This window comes from Peromyscus maniculatus, chromosome 4 (assembly GCF_049852395.1).
Source record: "Peromyscus maniculatus bairdii isolate BWxNUB_F1_BW_parent chromosome 4, HU_Pman_BW_mat_3.1, whole genome shotgun sequence".
NCBI classification, from domain to species: domain Eukaryota; kingdom Metazoa; phylum Chordata; class Mammalia; order Rodentia; family Cricetidae; genus Peromyscus; species Peromyscus maniculatus.
Window position 1 is genome coordinate 11,864,811 of NC_134855.1, and position 22,640 is coordinate 11,887,450.

At 47.2% G+C, this 22,640-nt stretch overlaps 1 protein-coding gene across 1 annotated transcript; it reads right to left on the reverse strand.

Annotated features, from left to right (window-relative positions):
- Window positions 1-567: 567 nt before the first annotated feature.
- Window positions 568-16,482, reverse strand: LOC102912627 (globoside alpha-1,3-N-acetylgalactosaminyltransferase 1 (FORS blood group)). The gene is made up of 7 exons (XM_006993099.4): window positions 16,251-16,482; window positions 14,865-15,041; window positions 14,275-14,340; window positions 6,170-6,220; window positions 6,055-6,090; window positions 5,217-5,351; window positions 568-1,883 (listed from the first exon to the last, which is right to left on the reverse strand). Exons 2-7 carry the CDS (start codon window positions 14,933-14,935, stop codon window positions 1,199-1,201), a joined length of 1,044 nt encoding a protein of 347 aa, XP_006993161.2. The 5' UTR covers window positions 14,936-15,041; window positions 16,251-16,482; the 3' UTR covers window positions 568-1,198.
- Window positions 16,483-22,640: the final 6,158 nt, after the last annotated feature.

The following is a 22,640-nucleotide window of genomic DNA, read 5'->3' on the forward strand; positions in this document are numbered from 1 at the left end:
TCAGGTTGAGCCCCCAGCTTTGCCAGGGACAGGCGGGTTATGGGGTGTCTGCATGACTTCAGGGTGTACACTCAACCCATTATGTTACTTCCTTCCATTGACAAGATACTCCTGCCTAGGGAAGTATGTATTAGGTAACCAAGCTCTCAACCATGTCCAATTCCATCTCTGCCTGGCTTCCATGGTTCTGAGGTTCCTCTGGGCCCAGGCCGTTAGCACCCTTTGAACCTAGCCTGTCTATCCCACCACCCTGGAGCCCCATACCCGTGGCTTCCCACAGGCATAGTGGCCATGGATACAGAGGGGACAGAGGGCACAATAAAGCTGATGAGCACAGCTGCCCTCTAGGTGTGGCACATCTGTCCACAGGACCCCACCTCACCCAGGTTCCCAGGACCGGAGTAAGCAAGGTCTGTGGGAGCAGCCAGCTTTGGCTCAGTCTCCCAGAATAAACATTAACCAACCCTCTCGACATGAACTGTTTGAAGTCATCTGCTTGTGTCCCCCAGAACTATCCTGACTAGCAAAACAGTAGTCCACTGTGCAGGTGAAACTATGACCAGGACCTAGTACACACCATCTTTATTGAAAGCTTCCACAAACTGTGTCACAAAGAAGACATCTAGTCCCTGAGAGTGAGGCACATCATGGGATGCAGGTGGCCAGAAGGAACCTAAGGCTGGCCTGCTTCGGAGCGAGCTCCGGGATCCTGCATGAAGAACACATGTGGCTGGGGAACGGCACGGTACTTGGGATGAGGATATTAAAGTGCAGATGAAAGGCGGCAGGCCAAGCTGGGGATGGATGGCTTGGGGCAGAGCACTTCCCTTCAACCTGCACGGCCCCGGGTTTGATCCCCAACACTGCAGATCAAAACGAAATTAAAAAGCAGTAAGAAAGAAGTGACAGCAGCAGGCCTCCAGGCGCTGTGAGCAGGGCTGGAGTCCAGGCCTCTCCTGGGAAGGCACATCCATCCTTCGGGTGGGTGTGAGGAGGCCTGCCAGGCCCTGTCTCTTTTGAAGCTCTGGCCTCCCTCTTGCCCACCCGCTCATGCTGGAACACTCAATGACGGTGGGTGCACAGTGCACATCCCCTCATAGTTTACACCTTCTCTCCACCCATTCTCCTGGCTGGACTCCCCTGGGAGACTGAGGTGGGCAGGGCTGGGCTTGGCATGGGGTGGGTCTCAGCTCCACTGTCAGTTCCTCAGCCAGTGGGTGTCCTTGTCCACTGTGGAGAATCGGATCAGCTTCAGGCTTGGGGGCCGAGGCTTCCTGTCATCCCAGAGGTACTCCGGGGAGAGCACCTTAGACGGCTTGTGCCAGATGAAGCGGCGGTTCAGGTGGCTCTCCTCCTGCCAAGCTGCCATGATGCCGTTTGCTTTGTCCGCCAGGATGGCCATGTGGCAGCCTCTGGTAAACTCATACACCTTGGCCACCCGCCCCCCAAAGACTGCCCCACCATAATAGAAGTCTCCTTCATTGTCTGCAACAAAGGCAGCAGAAACTTGCCTGCGTTCATAAGGGAATTGCTGGCGAGGTACTGCAAAATAGCCTGGGTGAATGGCAGCCACTAGGTCCCCCAAGGTCTCGGGACCCCAAGGGTTGCGGAAGACCATATCCACATCGAGACAGAAGAGGTAATCCACCTCTTGGTGGGCCCTCTGGGCAATGTGCTTGCTGATGGTCTCCATCCGGCGCATGGAGATCTCCTCCCAATGGGAGTGACCCTGGATGGGGATGATGCTGAGGAGCCGACCGGGGCCCAGCAGGACTCTGGGAACGGCTGAAGGGTCATGGGTAAAGAGGTAGTAGTGTACTTGGTACCCACGCATAAAGAACTCTTCAGCTGACTCCAGGAAGGACCGGATGAAGCAGGTGTACCTGCGGATGACAGTTCTGTCAACCACTGCTGTCCATCACTGTCCGAGTCCCCAGTGTGTGCTGGAGTCTACATCCTACTTCCCTACCTCAAGAAGTCACTCAGGTCTTACCTTGAGGTCCTCATCTGTCAACCTCCCACAATCCTTGTTAAAGTTGAATACGCCTCATCTGAAAGCCCTGCTTCAGAGTTTTGGATTAAGATTCATAATTGTTAAAGTCAACACAAATTCTAAAATCTATACTGGGAGACACCTCGGGCTGAAGTGTTTCTCATCAGGGATACTCAGTGTGTGACAACCATGAGACAGATCCTTTATCGTGTGTGTGTGTGTGTGTGTGTGTGTGTGTGTGTGTGTGTGTGTACCAGAGGTTAAACATCTTCCTCAGTTGCTTACCACCTTATTTTTTTTGAGACAGGGCCTTAGGGGTTGGAGATTTAGCTCAGTGGTAGAGCGCTTGCCTAGCAATCACAAGGCCCTGGGTTCCGTCCTCAGCTGGGGGGTGGGGGGACTGAAAAAAAAAAAAAGAAAAGAAAATGTCACTGAGATAGGGCCTTAATGAATCTGGACCTTACCAATCTGGCAATGCTGGCCAGGCAGCAAGCCTCAGTGACGTTTCTATCTGCATCCCTGGGGTTGGGATGACAGGCATGGGCTATGGGGTCTGGCTTTTTCCTGTGGGTGCTGGGGATGGAACACAGGCCTTCATGTTTGCATGGAGAGCACCTTACCAACTGAGCTGTCTTCCCCGGTGTCTAATGTGGAGTAGAAGATTACTTTAAGGTGTGATACTTTTGTTTATGTTGCATTTTGTTTAACTCTGTAAAGCTGTGTTACCATGCCTGTCTAAGACAGGAGAAAGGATAGGCGGGGCCGGCAGACAGAGTATATAGAGGGAGAAATCTGGGAAAGGGGAGAAGAAAAGGAATGAAGGAGTGAAGAGATCGAGCAGCCAGAGAAGCAGGAGGACTCCAGGGGCCAGGCATCCAGCTACACAGCCAGCAATGGTTTAAGAAACATAGATGTTTAGGAATAGAAAAGGAAAAGCCCAGAGGCAAAAGGTAGTCAGGCTAAGTTAAGAAAAGCTGGCTAGGGAGGCTGGAGAGATGGCTTAGAGGTTAAGAGCACTAGTTGCTCTTCCAGAGGTCCTGAGTTCAATTCCCAGCACCCACATGGTGACTCACAACCACCTATAATGTGTTCCGGCGCCCTCTTCTGGTGCGCAGGAATACATGCAGGCAGTACACTGTATACATAATAAATAAATAAACCTTAAAACAAACCAACAACACAAAAAACAAAAACAACAACAACAAAAAGCTGGCTAGAAACTAAGCCAAGCTAAGGCTGGGCATTCATAATTAAGAATAAGCCTCCATGTGTGATTTATTTGGGAACTGGGTGGCAGACTCCCCCAAAGAGCAAAAAAAAAAAAAAAAAAAGCAACAACAAACAACATTCTGGCACCCAATGTGGGGCCTTATTTCCATGAAGGGCTTAAAAAAAAAGTATGTGGCCAGTTTCTGCTGGTTATCGGACCCTTGAGCAGCTAGTGCGTTAAGCAGGAACAAAAAACTAAGTAAAAACGCCTGCCACAGTACAAGCATAGGCATTCAGAACTCAAGGTTGAATGCAGTTCCTAGTCAGACAAACCTCACCCTGGTAGCAAGTTTTTATGCTTGTCTTTCTCAACCCCAGAAGTGGGCGGAGCCAGCTGAGAGGCGCTCATGCAGAGAATCCAGGTGTACCTTACCAGTTTAAAAGTTGGCTTGTGCAGTCAAAAAAGGCTAAACGATATGCAAAAAGAGATCCGGACGGAAAAAACCTCTAAACGGGTTCCAGTGTGTTTTACAATGTGTGTAGGCTTAAGAAAAAGGGTCTGGATAGTCATAGAAAGAAATAGTTTAAAAATAACAGTCTTTAAAGACAGTAAAAGAAAAAAGCCACATAAGATGGGAAATACACAGGAAGTCTGGGTCCTGTATGTTACTGTGTTAATTTTGAATTTTCTGATTTTTGAAAAGCAAAGGATAGCTGCTAAGAGACCTGGAATTGAAAGAGGGACTGTTGAAATAAATCAGCCTATATAGTTTAGGAATGCCTTAACTTTTAGGAAGTCAAAAAAGAATATGGTTGTTTGTTTTTGTTTTTTTTTTTTTTTTTTTTTTTTTGCTCTTTGGGGGAGTCTGCCACCCAGTTCCCAAATAAATCACACATGGAGGCTTATTCTTAATTATGCATGCCCAGCCTTAGCTTGGCTTAATTTCTAGCCAGCTTTTCTTAACTTAGCCTGACTACCTTTTGCCTCTGGGCTTTTCCTTTTCTATTCATAAACAACTTTTTTTTGATTCTTACTCCGTAGCTGGCTGTGTAGCTGAGTGGCTGGCCCCTGGAGTCTCCCTCCTTCTCTTGCTCCTAGCTCTCTTCACTCCTCCATCTCTTTTCTTCTCCCCCTTCCTAGATTTCTCCCTCTATATATTCTCTCTGCCTGCCAGCCCCACCTATCCTTTCTCCTGTCTTGCTATTGGCCCGTTCTTTATTAGACCATCAGGTGTTTTAGACAGGCCCAGTAACACAGCTAAACAAATGCAACATAAACAAAAGTATCACATCTTAAAATAATATTCTATAACACTAATGTGCTTCCTTAACATTTTAAAAAAAACATTTATTTATTTGTTTATTTATTTATTTGTATGTGTGCATGCCATGCGATGTGCCTGCAGAGGTGAGAGAACAATTTTCAGAAGTCAGTTCTCTCCTTCCACCATGAACGGGTTCCAGGGATCAAACTGAGGTCAACTGGCTTAGAGGTAAGAGCATTTACTAATGCCAGACAGTGTTGTAGGTATCCTGTGATCTTTGATCTTACCATTAGCGATCTGCTTAGAAAGGTGACCGTTTTATATGCACAAATACTGAATACCAGGAGGATGAAAGTCGCTGAGAAGCAAACATGGGACAGAATCCAGGGAAGGTGATGCTAGATGCTGGGGACAGATAGCACAGTGGATGACATGGCTCCATCCCTAAGACAAGGAGTCACCTGACCTCTGAGGTCCAGTTGTTATCTGGCCAGTACTTTAAGTCCTGGGGCCCGATCACGGTCCCAGGTGGACTTAAAGAGAAAGTCAGGGGAGACAGGGAGGACAAAGTCTCTCGCCATCCTCCTCACCTAGGCTTCTTGTGCCTCCTTTCCCATGGCAGGTGAGGCCTTACATCAGAAAGCTCTCCCACAACACTGCACAGCACTTGGCCAGGCTGGCCTCTCCCTAGACCAGAAACCCTAGTGGCTCCAGAAGACCCAGCCCCACCGGTCTAATCCATTACTCACTTTCCCACGGCGAACACGGTGACTCCAATGGTCAGGTTCATTGGCCGGTACATATTCTGCAGAAGCTCTGGGTCGAAGGTCCCCTCGGAGATGATGGGTGCCAACCAGGGAGTAAGTGTCAGCAGCTCTGTGGGCCTGGCATGAGGGAGGCTCAGGCCATGGAAGCCTCCCTGTTCAGAAGCCTGGGTAGCATCTTGGCCATGTTGCTGGGCCTCAGTTTCCCCATATGAAAGTGGGGATAATAATAGCTATCTCCTACTAGGACTGGGAAGTCTAGGAGTTGGCATGGACACATGTTTAGAGCAGCAGTTCTCAACCTGTGGGTTGTTACCCCTTGGGGGTTGGGGGGTTACATATCAGATATTTACATTATGATTCCTAACAGTAGGAAAATTACAGTTATGAAGTAGCAACAAAATAATTATATGGTTTGGGGTGACCACAACATGAGGAACTGTAGTAAAGGGCTGTAGCATTAGTAAGGTTGAGAACCACTGCTCTAGAGGGTCCTAGCTCTCCCACTGCAGACCAGGGGGTGCCCATAAAGTGACAGAATATGCCATTGGGGACAAGTCCCTATCCAAGGCATGCACCACAGTATCACTGTCTACTATTCCAGCCTCCTACAAAGTAGGTAATATTATGACCTCTCAAAAGGTAAAGCTCAGAGCAGATGGCCACTGCCTAAGGTCACATGGTTAGTGACAGGTGGAGCTCAGCTCCCTGACACTCTGGGGCCCAGGGCCCCTTTACTACTGGTACCTCCGCCATCCGCTAGCCTCACGGGATCTCTCTGGTTCCCCTCCCTGCCGCTACCAGGTCACTCCCTGACACCTACCTGTGTTTTAGCAGCTTAGGCTGAGGGTACTGCAACCTGTAATAAAGAAGGGCCCGTGTGAGGGAGGCGGCCCCCACTCCTGGAGCCAGGATCTAGGGAGAAATGGTATACTTACTGTGTCACGGGCTGGAACAACTTCTCCTGCCTGAACCGCAGTTTCATGTTGCTGGTGACAAAGATGGAAGAGAGTGGGATTTGTTCAGGATATTGAGGCTTAAACATGAAGATTAAGAAAAAAAGGCACTGGGGAGGGGGCGGAGTAAAACACAACCAGAGATGATGCATGTGGGCTCAAGGGAAGGTTACCTTACCTTTTCTTTGAGACAGGGTCTCTTGCTGGCTTGGAACTTGCCTAATAGGTTAGGCTGGCTAGCAGCAAGCCCTAGAGATCGACCTGTCTCTGCCTCCTCGGCATGGGGACTATAAGGGAGTACATACCACCAAAGCCACTGTTTTCAGATTCTGGAGATCAAACTTGCAAGGAGAGCACCTGACTGACTGAGCCCTCACCGGCCCTATCTTAATCATTTTTAAGTGCACAGCTCACTGGCATGGTGGCACAGCCAGCACTATTACCTGTGTCAAGAATGTTTTCTTCAGCCGGGCGGTGGTGGCACACGCCTTTAATCCCAGCACTCGGGAGGCAGAGGCAGGCGGATCTCTGTGAGTTTGAGGCCAGCTTGGGCTACAGAGTGAGTTCTAGGAAAGGCGTAAAGCTACACAGAGAAACCCTGTTTTGAAAAACCAAAAAAAAAAAAAAAAAAAAAAAAAAGAATGTTTTCTTACTCCTTGCCTCAAGATTTGGATCAATGAATTGCCACTCCAGAGACTCCTGCTGCTGCTGCTGCCTGTGGATCAAACTGTAGAACTCTCAGCCCCTCCAGCACCATGCTTCCCGCTATGATGATGATGGACTAAACCTCTGAAGCTCACTCGGAGAAGGAGCCGTCTCTGTGGGACTTGGCCAGAACGGACCTGAACATTCTGCCCAAGGCCAATCTGGGGCCCAGCGGCCAATCCTGTTAAGCCCAACAACTTGGAGGCATTGGTGAGATTGCCCTACTGATCAACCTACTCAGCTGAGACCCATTTGGGAGAGGAGCTGGTGAGCAAGCAAAACTCCACCTGAGAACACAAGAGAAGGAGCCGTCCAGTCACCGAACCAGGTCACCAGAGTCATAAGCCCATCCTACACCAACAGGGAACAGGAAAGGCCCATCTCCAGACCAGCAGACCAGGTCTCTAGCCCCTAGGCCCCAACCATCAGAGAGAGCCCCAGCAACCAGGCAGCTACCTTTCCCTGCTCCCTCACACACACACAAAACAAAACACCCAAACAAACAAACAAAATAACAGCCCCTGTGAACCCAACAACGACCGGAGTCATAAGCCCACCCTAAACCAACTGGGAACAGCCATTGGAGCCCCAGGGACCAGACAGCGGCCTCTTTCCCTGCCCCCTCACCAAGAAAACCATTCCATGCGACACCAATAACCACTGGAGTCATAAGCCCACCCCACACCAACTGGGAACAACTGCTCCCTGAGACAGAACCCACTAACACTGATTGGACTAAGCTGCTCCTGGAGAAACAGAGCCCAACAGCACCAATTCGACCAAGAACTCCTAGTGGACGAAGACTACCAATTAGAACAAGAGAGGCACCTTCAGACACAGACACCGCCTACACCAAGTGGAGGAAGAGATGAGTAGACGCCAGTGCAAAAATACAGGCACAACAAAGACCTATATGGCAACATCAGAACCTAGTGTTTCTACACCTGCAAGACATGAACATACCAATGCAGAAGCAGCAGAAAAAAAAAATCAATCCTAAAAATGACTTTGAGATGATAGAGACTCTTAAAGAGTAAATAAAAAACTCCCCTAAAGAGGAAAAAAAAATCCCTTAAAGAAATGGAAGAAAAAACAAACAAAAAATTGGAAGAAATCAAAGAAAGCCAAGAAAAAGTAATTAAACAGATGAAGGAACACAGTTCAAGATTTGAAAATTGAAATTGAGACAATAAAGACACAAACTGAGGGAATGCTGGAAATAGAATTTCTTACTAAACGAACAGGAACTACAGATGCAAGCATAACCAACCGAATGCAAGAGATGGAACAGAGAATCTCTGATGTTGAAGACACAATAGAGAAAATAGATTCATCAGTCAAAGAAAACACCAAAACCAAAAAAGTCGTAACACTAAACTTACAAGAAATTTGGGACACCGTGAAAAGACCAAACCTAAGAATAATAGGAATAGAAGAAGGAGAATACCAACTCAAAGGCACAGAAAATATATTCAACAAAAATCATAGAAGAAAACTTTCCTAACCTAAAAAAAGAAATACCTATGAAGATACAAGAAGCTTATAGAACAACAAATAGGCTGGATCCAAAAAAAAAAAAAAAAAAAATCCCCTTGCCACATAATAATCAAAACACTAAACACACAGAACAAAGAAAAAATATTAAGAGCTGCAAAGGAAAAAGGCCAAGTAACATACAAGTAACATATAAAGACAGACACCTCAGAATAACATCTGACTTCTCAATAGAGACTATGAAAGCAAGAAGGTCCTGGACAAATGTTACGCAGACACTAAGAGACCACGGATGCCAACCCAGACTATTATACCCAGCAAAACTCTCAATCACCATAGATGGAGTAAACAAAATATTCCATGACAAAACCAGATTTAAACAATACCTACCCACAAATCCAGCCCTACAGAAAGCACTAGAAGGAAAAATCCAACCTAAGGAAATTAAACACACCCATGGAAACTCAGGCAATAGATAATCCCACACCAACAAATACCAAAGAAGAGAAACACAACACTACCACAAAAAAAATAACAGGAATTAACAATCACTGGTCATTAATAGCCATCAATATCAATGGTCTCAACTTACCTATAAAAAGACACAGGTTAACAGAATGGATAAGAAAACAGGATCTATCCTTCTGCTGCATACAAGAAACACACCTAAACTTCAAAGACAGACACTACCTCAGAGTAAAAGGCTGGGAAAAGGCTTTCCAATCAAATGGACTTAAGAAGCAAGCTGGTGTAGTTATCCTAATATCTAATAAAATAAATTTCATGCTAAAATCAATCAAAAGAGATCAGGAAGGACATTACATATTTATCACAGGGAAAATCCACCAAGATGAAGTCTCAATTCTGAACATTTATGCCCCAAATACAAAGGCACCCATATTTGTAAAAGAAACATTACTAAAGCTTAAATTGCACATCAAACCCCATACACTAGTAGTGGGAGATTTCAACACACCACTCTCACCAAAGGACAGGTCTACTAGACTGAAACTTAACAGAGAAATAAAGGACATAACAGATGTTATGACTCAAATGGACTTAATAGGTAATTACAGAACATTCCATCCTAACACAAAAGAATCTACCTTCTTCTCAGCACCCCATGGAACTTTCTCAAAAACTGACCACATGCTTGGTCACAAAGCAAATCTTAACAGATACAAAAACATTAGAATAACCACCTGTATCTTATCAGACCACTATGACTTAAAGTTAGATTTCAACAACAACAAAAACTATAGAAAGCCTACAATCTCACGGAAACTGAATCATGCCCACCTAAAGCACCAATGGGTCAAGGAAGAAATAAAGAAATTAAAAATTTCCTAGAATTCAATGAAAATGAAAGTACAACATACCCAGACTTATGGGACACTATGAAAGCAGTGCTAAGAGGAAAATTCATAGCTCTAAATGCACACATAAAGAAGTTGGAGAGGGCTGGAGAGATGGCTCAGTGGTTAAGAGCACTGACTGTTCTTCCAGAGGTCCTGAGTTCAATTCCCAGCAACCACATGGTGGCTCACAACCACCTACAATGAGATCTGGTGCCCTCTTCTGGCCTGCAGGGACACATACAGGCAGAATACTGTAAACATAATAAATAAATCTTTAAAAAAAAAAAAAAGAAGTTGGAGAAATCTCACACTAGTGACTTAACAGTACACCTGAAAGCTCTAGAACAAAAAGATCGTTTTCTTTGTCACTCTAAACTTGGATCCATCAAACAGTAGCTGCCTGGGGGCCTGCCCATGGAGGCCCAGCCATCGCTCTGCTTCTGCCTCTATGAATTTGGTACTTCCTCCTGAGTAGAGTAAGGTGGAAAAACCAGTTATTAGATTCTGATTTATAGATTTATTTAGCGATTTACTTAAAGCACCTGATTGTACCGTCTATTTGCCGGGCATGACTTCACTCACTACCTGAAAGGCTACCTGAAACACAATGACCTGGAGAAATAATCAGAACACTGGGCCGTGGCCTTAACCACCTGCTGACTGCCACACATGCTTCTATAAAATCCTGCTTGCTTGCCCAGCCTGCCTTGTGGTTTTGGAGTATACAATGAGAATATAAAGTGGGTCTGGGACAGGAGCGTTTCAGGGGCTGTCCTGGCTTCGGTCCCCTGGAGGCTTCTCCTCTCTTCCATTCTCATTGGTGTTGGAGCGCTTATTCCAGAAAGATCTTCAAAACACTCTTGAGTGAACTCGCATAGTATCTGTCCCCTCATGATTTGCCTCTACTCTTTAATTGCCATTCTTTGAACTCCGTTTGCTGGGTCCCTGCTCAGAAAATGAAGGGGTTCTGAGGCGTCGGTCAGAATCAGGAAGAGGACGCTGCACCAGAACCCAGCATACTGTGCAGCCTGACAGTGATTTCATTTTTCCTGCAAGTCCAGACATGCTCTAGCTACAGTGGGGAATGACAATCCCCACAGAATACAGACTCTGAGGCTGGGAGTGCAGTTCAGGGAGAGACGGCCTGTCTACCACACAGGCTGTCAGCCTAGCCACATTTGTCAAAAGAGAACTTCCTATTTCTAAGCATCTAAAGGCAATAAAATGGAGGTAAAGATGAGCCTGGCATGGTGGCACAGGTCTATGATCTCAGCACTCAGGAGTAAAGGCAAAAAATCAGGAGCTCAGAGCCATCCTCAGATGTATAGAGTTCAGGGCCAATGTGGTTAGTTTTGGGGTCATCTTAACACAATCTAGGTTGTCTTGGAACAGGGAACCTCACCTGAGAGAATGCCTCGACCAGATTGGTCTATAGGTAAGTCTAAGGGGGCTTTTTCCTGATTAATGACTGATTAATCCCTGGGCAGATGGCCCTGGATGGTATAAGAAAGCAGGCTGAACAGTGGTGGCACACACTTTTAGTCTCAGCACTTGACAGGCAGAGGCAGGTGGATCTCTCTGAATTTGAGGCCAGCCTGGTCTACTGAGTCACAGGACAGCCAGGACTACATAGTGAGACTCTGTCTTGAAAAAAGAAAGAAAAGGCCCTGGTGGTGGGACCAGAATTTATCCCAGGTGCATGAACTGCCTTTTTGGAGCCCATTCCCTATGGCGGGACACCTTGCTCAGACTGGATGCAGCGGGGAGGGGCTTGGTCCTGCCTCAACTTGATATGCCAGGCTTTGTTGACTCCCATGGGAGGCCCTACCCTCTCTGAGGAATGGAGTGGGGGGGAATGGAGAGGGATGGGAGGAGGGGAGGGAAGGAGAACTGTGGTTGGTATGTAAGATGGAAAAAAAATTAATTAAAAAAAAAAAAAGAAAAGAAAGGAAAAAGCAAGCAAGCAGGCTGAGCAAGCCATGAGGAACGAGCCAGTCAACAGCGTTCCTCTACGGCCTCCGGTTCAGTTCCTGACTCCAGGTTCCTGCCTTCCCTTTCATGATGGACTATGATGAGGCCATGTAAGCCAATAAACCCTTTCCTCCCCAAGCTGCTTTTGGTCGTGATGTTTTGGTTTTTCAAGACAGAGTTTCTCTGTGTGACAGCTCTGGTTATCCTGCAACTTGCTTTGTAGACCAGGCTGGCCTCGAACTCATAGAGATCCTCCTGCCTCTGCCTCCTGAGTGCTGGGATTAAAGGTGTGCACCACTACCTCCTGGCTGGTTTTATTACAGGAATAGATAGAAACCTAAGTAGGGCAGCCTGGTGGTTTGAATAAGAATGGCCCCTATGGGGTCATGTAAGTGTGGCCTTGTTGGAGGAAGTGTGTCGGGGGTGGGGTGGTGGGGGTGGGGGTGGGGGGGGGGCTTTAAGGTTTCAAAATCCCATGCTAGACCCAGTCTCTCTTCCTACAGATCAAGATGCAGAACTCTTAGCACTGTGTCTACTTGGACTCTGCCATGCTCCCCACCATGATGGTAATGAATTCACCTCTGAAGCTGTAAGCGAGAACCCCAATTACATACTTTCTTTTTTTGCCTTGGTCACGGTGTCTCTTCACAGCAACAGAACAGTGACTAAGACAGACACTCTAGCTACATAAGACCCTATATAGGAGCTGGAGAGACGGCTCAGTGGTTAAGAGAATTGGCTGCTCTTCTAGAGGACCTGGGTTCAATGGTGGTTCACAACCACCTGCAACTCCAGTTCCAGGGGATCTGACACCTTCTTCAGGCCTGGGGTGGGGGCACCAAGTACATGGTACATAGACATGCATGTAGGCAGAACACCCATACACATTAAAAAATAATAATAGCTGGACAGTAGTGGTGCATGCTTTTAATCCCAGCACTTGGGAGGCAGAGTCAGGTGGATCTCTGTGAGTCTGAGACAGCCTGGTGAGTTTGAGACCAGCCTGGTCTACAAAGTAAGTTGCAGGACAGCTAGGAATACATAGAGAAACCCTGTCTCGAAAACGAAAATAAATAATTATAATTATTATAATAATAAAAGCCAGATTTGGTAGTACACACTTTTAATCCCAACATTCAGGAGGCTGGATCTCTGTAAATTCAAGGCCAGCCAGGTTGATTTAGAGAGTTCTAGGATAGGTAGGGATTAAGACAAAGAGACCAAAAAAATATATACACATATATACTCTGGTTCTCACCATACAATGCCCTGGTCTGTCCTGGGACCTTGCCAGCAAGAAAGTCAACAAATCTAGCACATGCAGCTTCTTGACCTTGGGCCAGAACTATGGTATCCTGTTATAAACATCTGAATAAGGACTAAAACACTATTATATTTTAATAAAAAATGTGTTATGGCAGGTGGTGGTGGCTGCAGACCTTTAATTCTAGCACTCAGGAGCAGAGGCAAGTGGATCTTTGAGTTCAAGGCCAGTCTAGTCCAAGTCTCAAAAAAAAAAAAACAAACCAATGAATAAATAAAAAAAATAAAACATGTGTGTTATCAAATAGCCTATAGTCCCGATGCTTAACTTGTCTTTAGCTGCTAGGAAACAAAAGTTCACAAGGCCCATCTTTTCACTCTGAGCTGGCAAACAGGTTCACCAAGTGGGGGAGGCTTTAGCCCGATACCACTCAGGCCCCTTCAGCCACACAAAATGGAGCAAGAGGTTCCTTTCTAACAGGACTGTTTAGGACCACCGTCTGTGCACCAGGACACCAAGCTATCATATACAGCAGTCAGGAAAGGCATCTCTACCATCCCATCTCACAGGCACAGCAAGCAACACGCAAGACCCATCGCTGTGCAAGCACGTCTAAAGCTGCAGCATGCTGAGGGCAGCAGGGGGCTTGAAGGCTGAAATCTCAGGTTCCCTGAATGTCTGTGGCAGCTGTAAGCAGCCCTCAGACAATGTCATCCTAACAGCTTTCCTGCCTCTCCAAATATGGTCAGCCCACACTGCCCCCTGTGGTGATATATTGTGTACCCTAATAAACTTGCCTGAGGATCAGGGGACAAAGCCAGCCACTAGATTAGACATAGAGGCCAGACAGTGGTGGCACACACACCTTTAATCCTATCACTTGGGAGGCAGTGATCCACCTGGATCTCTGTGAGTTCAAGGCCACACTGGGCTACATGAGATGGATCCAGTATAGGAGAGAAACAGAGCCAGGCAGTGGTGGCACACACCTTTAATCCCAGCACTTGAGATCCCATGCCTTTGCTTGGGAAGCACACACGCCTTTAATCCCAGGAAGTAATATGGCAGGGCAGAGAAAGGTATATAAGGCATGAGGAAACAGGAACTCACTTTATTTAGGCTGAGGATTTCGTAGAGGTAAGAATAATGGCTGGCTGTTCTGATTCTATGATCTTTCAGCTTTCGCCCTGATATATGGCCCTGTTTTTTTTTGTTTGTTTGTTTGTTTGTTTGTTTTATTAAAAGACCATCTAAGATTTAAACAACAGCCCCCAAATCCTCTGCCCCATACTTACAACAACTCTGGGCAGGGGAGGTAATAAGGCACGTAGGAGACCAGCAGCCAGTCCCTGACATATCCCCTAGAAAGAGAAAGTACCTGTTAATGCCACTCTGTCTTAGAGGCTGCCATGGTTCGCTTTATCAGGAGCACAGACCTTCAGTGGTGCATTTGGGAGGAAGCCCTGTCACCCTAGGGCTGTTGACAGCCTGTACCTAGCACAGGGCTTCGTGTGTAGTTGTCTTTCTGTCCATGTGGATATTCACTCATGGCATAGCTATGTCCTTGACGCCAGGTCCCACACACAAACAGTAAGGAGACATGCAGATGCCCCCCAGAAGGCCATCAGGAGGGGTGACTTAGGAGCATGAGCAGGGTTCCTTATCAACATGGTTGAACTGTCTAGGCAGGAAACATGGTAAGTTAAAGGCCAGGAAGCTAAATCAAGACAAAACACAAAAGCCAAAACTAGACTGGCGGGGCAGGAGGATCCTGAGTCCCGAGAGATTGATGGGACCTGTGTGAGTATCAAGGTTTAGGGGTGACATGCAGAGGCAGTGAGGAAAGCTGTGAAGGGCAGGGAAGAGACTCCAAAAGGAAACTCACCACAATATCCAGAGGCCTGTGCTAGTGAGCAGGCAGAATGCCAGGCCCAGGGCCAGTCTTCGGCGGGCCATCACCGGGTGCTGAACCTTTAGTGAGCCCTAGGACCTTGGCCAATCAGACACTTCCCTCCCAGGTCGCTCAGGCTCCAAGTCTGCCTCTCGGAGGTCTCAGAAACTCCTGCAAAGAAATTCTCCAATTATTTTCCTCCTTCAGTTGACCACAGGCTAAGGGACAATGCCTCAGTGCTCAGTGGCAGCTAGGATGTCTCCCCAGGCAGTGGTCTGTACGTAGGCTCTATCCCATCAGCAAAAGTAAGTAAAGGGCCACCTAGGATCAGACTGGGACAGCATCCCCAGTGACCTTGTGTAGGCCTAGACTTGACTTTACAGGCTCCATCTTAGGGAAGGGCCACCATCTTAGACTACCTGCTGTACTCAGGAATAATCTCAGGAACGTGCTATGACAACCCGAACAGATTTAGGGCAGCAAAGTTTAACAAGATCCAGATGCTCCTGCAGACATTTTGTCTGAGATTTATGGCCCTTGAAGGTATCTAGATAATCCTGCTGAGCAGCCCAGATAATCCTGCTGGATTTCCCACCAAAAGTCCAACCCAATAGTTTCAAATATGGTTTCACACGGAAAATCTAGACCAATAGTTTAAAAAAAATCACCTTGCCCCATATCCCTTCTACCTAATCCCCAAAACCACCAAGGCATGTAATTCCCGGCTTGTGTGGTTTTTTTTGTTTGTTTGTTTGTTTTTGTTTTTGTTTTTGTTTTTTTTTCCTTTAAAATCCCCCAACCCCTGAGCCTGGGCCGCCATATCTTCCCTCCATCCGATGCCTCGGGGCATAGGTCTACGGCCCAGGTTCGAACCCGACAATAAAGAGACCCTTGAGTGCTTGCATCAGAAACCAGCTCCTTGGTGGTCTCTGGGGGTTTCGAGAGGTGGGTACAACAACCTCAGTTCTTGTAATTTTTCCTGAAACAATTCCTGGGCATCTGGGGGAGGCGGGGCCTGGGCTCTGTAGGATACAACAGAAAGCACTCAGCCTCTTCCTCTCAAAGATCTCGTGCCTAGTGGTTATCCACCGCCAAAGGGATAGGGGAAGATATGAGGAAGCTATGGGCCACAGAGTGTGGTGGACCCGACATCGGAGAAAGCTCCCAGGTCTGTGGTCCTGGGGGTTAGGGCTCTGCGCACTTCATTGTCCCTGCACACCCGTCCCCTCTCTCGCCCTCTGGGACCTCAGTTTCCCTATCTCGCCTTACTAGCCTCGGGCTCAAGCTGGACAGAACTGCTTCGCAGACCTAAGTCCAGGTGCAAACCCTGCAAGTCCAAGAGGCGATTCAATTCCACGAGACTGGGGTTGAGACGCGCACCTGAACTTTGCCCTGGGCTGGCTCCAGGGCCTCCACCTCCTCCTCAGCGGCTGCGGCGGGGTGCGGTGCGAGGACCGGGTGGGGCAGAGCAGGGCTCAGCGAGACTGTCCTTGGAGGTACAGAATCACTCCCTTTGGGCAGACCGCCGTTAGGACGGAAGGAGGAACATATCCCAACTCGGAAAACAGGAACTGGGTGACTCCCCGGAGCTCGCTGCGTGCTTACACGGGGTGGAGCCCGGCAAAGCAAACACTGTTGAGCGCATGGTCTCTGGGGCGGAGCAAAGCCTGACACCCACCCATCCACGCCCCTCCCACGCCCTCCCTCTGCTTGCTGAGCTACACTCGAGCCCCGCCCACTGGCCTCAGCCCGGCACTCCCGGTAAGGAAGAGTTCATGGACCCCCGCGGTGTCTTCTCTAGCCTTCTAAATCCCGGCGGAGAATGCCGAGTACCAGAACATAGGCAGGGATCGCAGGTTCTGGAACACAGGGCGGCGTGTAGGCAGAGATGTGAGACACGATTTTGGAGGAAAATTTACTTCCAGGTAGTCAAGGAGGGGAGAACCAGGGACTCTGAACCTGACCGCGGCTCTCAGAATCTCCCGGAGGCCCTGTCTGTTCCTCGGTCCCGTCGAGTGGCCATGCTCCCTTCTTTGGCCTCTCGGTTCCGGCAAAGGCCGCCCTTGTCCACCCCAGGGTCCCAGGAAGGACCCACTGACACTTCTGATCAAGTATCGGCCAAGCACGGTGGATACAGAGGACTCTGCTAGGAGGGAGCGCAGGAGGGGAGAAACCATGCGCGGGAAGAACGGATTCCAGAGAGGTTATGGATTTGCTCAGAGTCACAAAGCAGCTTCAAGCGCTGGCACCTGTGCCTCAGCCCTGACGCTCAGAGCCGCTAATGAGCAGCGAAGTGAGAGACTCTAATAGTTCAATGTGTGAAGCTAGGAATGGAGGTCGTGAGTTTGACCCGGGGAAAGACACACGACCAGGACCAGCGTTCTTCAAAGCGACCAAGGCAGGGTGTTATTTAGTAGCTGATATGCGGAGATTAAGGTCTGATACAAGAGATGGAGTGACCATTGAGCATAGAGGTAGGATCAGTGTCGTCGAAGAAGGGAGACGGTAGGGAGGTAAGAACCTTTGATGAATGTTGGACCACTTCTACTGTGTCTATACCTAGGGGTTGAGAGAGTGGGGTGTGTACCCTCTGTATTTTGATCGTGCCTGGTGGGTTTCCTGAACCTTTGAAATCTTAATATAACAATAGCATAGAGGGGGAAAATCTGAAACATTTTTTCATTACCTTAAATCACTTTTGAAAGGATAACGGCTTATACTTTCAGAACTTCCTTAAGCTTTCACATCCTCAGACCTTTACACACTTTTCCAGACTCTCATTGCAACTGGGCTGCATTTTTACCAATAACCTCTCCTGGGATCTCTTGAGGAACTTCAGTCCTACCACTCGATGCCAAGTCTCAGTTGCTCCCCCTGACTCTTCATGACCTTTTTAAAACTGATAGCACCTAGGTGGCTCTTTCTTTCTTTCATTTATTTATTTATTTATTTGGTTTTTCAAGACAGGGTTTCTCTGTGTAGTTTTGGTGCCTGTCCTGGATCTCGCTCTGTAGACCAAGCTGGTCTCGAACACACAGAGATCGGCCTGCCTCTGCCTCCCGAGTGCTGGGATTAAAGGGGTGTGCCACCGCTGCCCGGATCCTAGGTGACTCTTATGTTACCAAGTTCGGCCATCAGCACAAGGTATGTTTTTGTATATGAGTACATGGAGGTTCAGCTTTAATACCTTATTAAAGAAGCATTGTTTTTAAATCCTACCTTTAATAAGCCCTGCTTTTATGATTTTTGTTTTCAGGACAGGAATTATCACAAAAATAGAGAAAACAGGCAGGGGAGAAAGCCCAGACGAAGAAGAGATGAATAAGGGCGCTATAGGGACCTGGATCAGCCTATCTTAAAAAAGTTATTTATTTTTATTTCATGTGCTTTGGTGTTTTACCTGCATGTATGTCTGTGTGAGGGTGTCAGACCCTGGAACTGGAGCTACAGACAGTTTGTTAGTTGCCATATGGGTGCTGGGAATTGAACCCAGGTCCCCTGGAAGAACAGTCAGTGACTTTAAATGCTGAGCCATCTCTCCAGCCCCCCTGGATCAACCTTTGACAGCCTGCTGTAGAGTTTTTTCCCATCCCTATTAGGACAGGCTGCTGGCTAGAGGGGAGGAGCTCTCGTGGATGAGAAACATCCATCTGTAAGTGCTACCCCAGACAGGTGTAGATAGGAAGAAATAGTTTGTGTGGTGGCACAAGTTGCCACCATTGAAAATTGAGCAGGCCGCTTTTGGCCATTGAACTGTACTGAGGCCAAGCTATTTATAGTAACAGTGAGGCTTTAATAAACTCTGAGTCCGTGGAGGAAGAGCAGAAGGGTGGTAAAATGAACTCCACCGGAGGGAGTTTTATAAGCTCCAAGTGGGAGCTGAGAGGCAAGAGAGAAGCCCACGAGGGCATAGAGAAGCTGTGAGACTCCAGAACAGAGCTGAGAGACGGAAGGGACAGGGTTACAGAGGCCAGGAAGAGCTTAAGGCAGCTGCAGGACTTAGCAGGCAGCTCCTAGGGGGAGGAGGCTGGGGAAACAGGGAAGTTCCAATAGAGGGAGAGGAACAAGTGTCTTAGTAACTGGAGAGTCAGCCATGTAGTGGGGGTCTGGAGGGGTAGCAGGCTCCAGGAGCCAGAGAGAGGACACTTACCTAGTAGGCAAGGAGAGGTGGATGGTTAGAGCAGGTGGAGAGAAGAAGCAGCTGAAGAGCAGAGAGACTCTAGAACTTGGAGCCAAATATGATGGGTAGCAGAAAGAAATGATCCATACTTTCCTTAAGAAAGTCAAATCAGCAGCTTGAGTCAGTTTTAAATGTTGAGACCTCAGGAGGTGGTGGCACATGCCTCTAGTCCCAGCACTCGGGAGGCAGAGGCAAGCAGATCTCTGTGAGATCGAGGCCAGCCTGGTCTACAGAGTGAGTTCCAGGACAGATACCAAAACTATATAGAGAAACCCTGTCCCAAAAAACAAACAAAACAAAACAAAAACCAAAAAAAAAAAAAAAAAATCCCAGAAAACCGAAAGAAAGAAATGTTGAGATGTGGGCATAAATGTAAGGACAATATCCTCTACCAATGCTACCTGAGGAGAGAGAACTCGGGGAAGGGAATGCAATTAAGAGCACTGGCTGCCCTGCCAGAGGACCTGGGTTCATTTCCCAGCACCCACATGGTGATACAGGACTGTCTGTAGTAACTCCAGTTCCAGGGAATCTGGCATCCTCACACAAACATACATGCAGATAAAACACCAATGTACATAAAATAATAATAAATAAATCTTTAAAAAAGAAGAAGCTCAGCTGTGGCCACATCACGTAGGCAAGGTGCCCATCCTTGGATAGTGTGGTCTAATTTTTTTCTGTAAGTATGCAATGGACCGAAGGAAGGTCCCAGTTGGTGACCCAGGACCCCGAGGACATATCCCTTCTTTTCTGTAGCATAGAGAAAGAAGGGACAAATTAAATCTGGAAGATGAGTCTCATAAGACTCATATAAGGGGTGGTCGAGAAGAGAGGAAGAAGGAATCCAAGAGCATAAGAAGCCAGCCATCCTGAGGAAGGACAGAATTTCACCCTAAAGCAACTGGATTAGATGTTTCCTATCTAAGGTAAAACTCCCTCTAGCCAAACATAATCCTCCTCTGATCACCCAACCTTTACAAAACCCCTTCACTCCCTTCCAGGGCAAAAGCATACCTTCCCTGCCCTCCTGGTCCTGTTGTTTGGAGAGTTTCGTCTGTGTAGATGCGTTTTGTGTTCTCTGTTGTGTCCGTGAGTCTTGGGGCAAATGTGGGAGCTGCGACAGAAATGGGCCAGGCTCAGTTGATGGTGTGAGTGATGGCGGCCAGCACATGTTTTGTTTCTGACCGGTCTCCTCTGAGCCTGTGAGCTTTTTGTGTTCTGTGTTTATTGGTTTTATTTTTGCTTTCTCTGCCACCAGCCACTACCACTAACGCAGCTTGCCATGGCTGCTTTGATGGGCAGGGCTTAGAATTCACCTCTGGGCTTCCTGGTCACTGGATTCAGTTTAGCAGAGATTCAATGTCTTTTGAGTGTGGATAATATTAAAGTTGTTTTATTTTATTTTATTTTTTAAAGATTTATTTATTATGTATACAGCATGTATGACTGCAGGTCAGAAGAGGGCGCCAGATCTCATTACAGATGGTTGTGAGCCACCATGTGGTTGCTGGGAATTGAACTCAGGACCTCTGGAAGAGCAGTCAGTGCTCTTAACCTCTGAGCCATCTCTCCAACCCCCTAAAGTTGTTTTAAACTTCTTATTTAAACTTTAATATTTAAACTTCTTGTTTAGGTTTCTTCAACAACAGATCCAAAAGATTTCTAACCAGATTTCTAAGCAGTTGCTATTACAGGATTACCGGCCGCTAGACAAGGAGCCAGAGGCCTGCAACTCCTGGTTATACCCTGACAGTAGATCAAGCTTGCTTCTAGAACTTTGATGCCCCCATTCAGCAAGAAGTCATCTAAAGATTGCTCCCTTCCTGGCCCCCGATTGTTTATCAACAGTAAACCAAAAAGGAGGAATGTAAGCCCCTTGAGGCACAGGAGTGGTCAGGCCCTGCCCCTGAGGACCTCCAACTGCTGGGCTCCGCCCACTGAACCCAGCCCCTTGAGACGCAGACTGCCCAAGCTTAGGACTTGAAAACCCACCAATCTCCACCCTGGAAATTGCTACCCTTGAAAACTGCACCCCCAAGAAATCCTATATAAAGCCTGCCTCTCCCTCAGTTCTTTTTTTGTTTTGTGTGGGGGGTTTTTTGTTTGTTTGTTTGGTTGGTTTTTTTGGTTGTTTGGTTTCTCTGTGGTGTTTTGGTGCCCATCCTGGATCTTGCTTTGTAGACCAGGCTGGGATTAAAGGCATGCGCCACCATGGCCCAGCCTCTCCCTCAGTTCTTGGCTGCTTTTCTCTTAAGCAGAAGCAGCCACCCTTATCGGGGACTATGGGGGTCCAGCCCCTTCATAGTCCCCTCCCAGGGTCTGGGAAGAATTTACAACCAGCTGATAATTAATCTTTGAAGAAAAGAAATGAATCTATGTACACAAAATTCCTTAGTCCATACATTTTATTATTCTGTCAGTTTTCTCTCTACAAGTTTATACTCTGCTCTCACTTTTAGCTCCTTTCTTGCCTGATTTCTCTATATTTATCTACTGTCCCCTTTAGGTTCTATCTTAATTCCTTCATCTAGTTCTGTCCCTTCTAGGTTCTCATCCATCTTGTTCTTTCCCATATCGGCTCCTCTCCCATCTCCTTCTCTCCCATCTCCTCCTTCCTCATCTTTTTCCTCCCCATGTGGCTCTTCCTCATCTTCCATCTCATTCCTCTAGTCCTCTCTTTTAGCCCTTCCATCTAGTTCTTCCCCATCTCACTTTGTTCCTCTCAAGTTCTTACCCATCTAGTTCTTCCATTCTTTTTTTCTCTTCTCCGTCCTTCCCGTGCTCTGGAAGTCCTGGTATATATACACTTACAAGCAGTATTCCCTTAGTAGTGCAAAGCCAGGCTTCCAGGGTCAAACGGAGGGGTGATAAGAATCACATAGGAAGGCAATAACTGTTAATTATCATTTGCAACCCCAAAGGGAAGTGACCAAAGGGGAAATGAATTAACTAAAGGCTAAATTCAGGTAATATCTAAGAAGAAGGCTCTTATGTGCTCAACTATAATCTTAAACGTGGTTGGTAGAAAATGTTAAGAATCTAGAAGTTGCTAGGTCAATGGGAGAAAACAAAACTGTCTTTTTTTTCCCCCTGTGGCTCCTATCTGTCCAAGCTATCTGCCATTTTTCTGCAGGGTGGGGGAAAGTGTGCTCAGTCACTAGGCAACCTGTGTACAGGTAGATGCCTCTGGTGATAGTTAAAGGGAGATCTGGAACTGGAGGTAAGATTTGGGAAAGGAAGTTAAGCTTAATTGGCACATCTGCCAGGCCTTCTCAAACAGGTAGCCTGGATGCTTAAGTCTGTTCTTACAGAGTACAGAGGTATCTCTGATAAGATACTTTTCCTCCATCTGGGCATGGACCTGGCTGGATGCTGCCAACGATGATAATTACAAGGAGGCTTGAACTGGGGTTCTGGCTGACCATAGCTGTCACCCCAGAAAGTCATCTAAATATTCCTAGAAGTGGTTAGGTAAGGAGTTAAAGGTCTATAAAGTTAGTAAGGCTGTAATAAAGGAGGATCTGAGCTAAATTGTATAAAGCTATTACTTAACGTCCACCTGACCTAGGTAGTGTCTCCTTGTGGAA

Coding starts and splice junctions, on each gene's coding strand:
- LOC102912627 (XM_006993099.4), bottom strand. CDS start 14,935: ATGGCCCGCCGAAGACTGGCCCTGGGCCTGGCATTCTGCCTGCTCACT. Junction 6,091..6,169: donor TTGTTCCAGCCCGTGACACA/GTAAGTATACCA, acceptor TCTTTATTACAG/GTTGCAGTACCCTCAGCCTA. Junction 5,352..6,054: donor CCTAAGCTGCTAAAACACAG/GTAGGTGTCAGG, acceptor CCCTCATGCCAG/GCCCACAGAGCTGCTGACAC.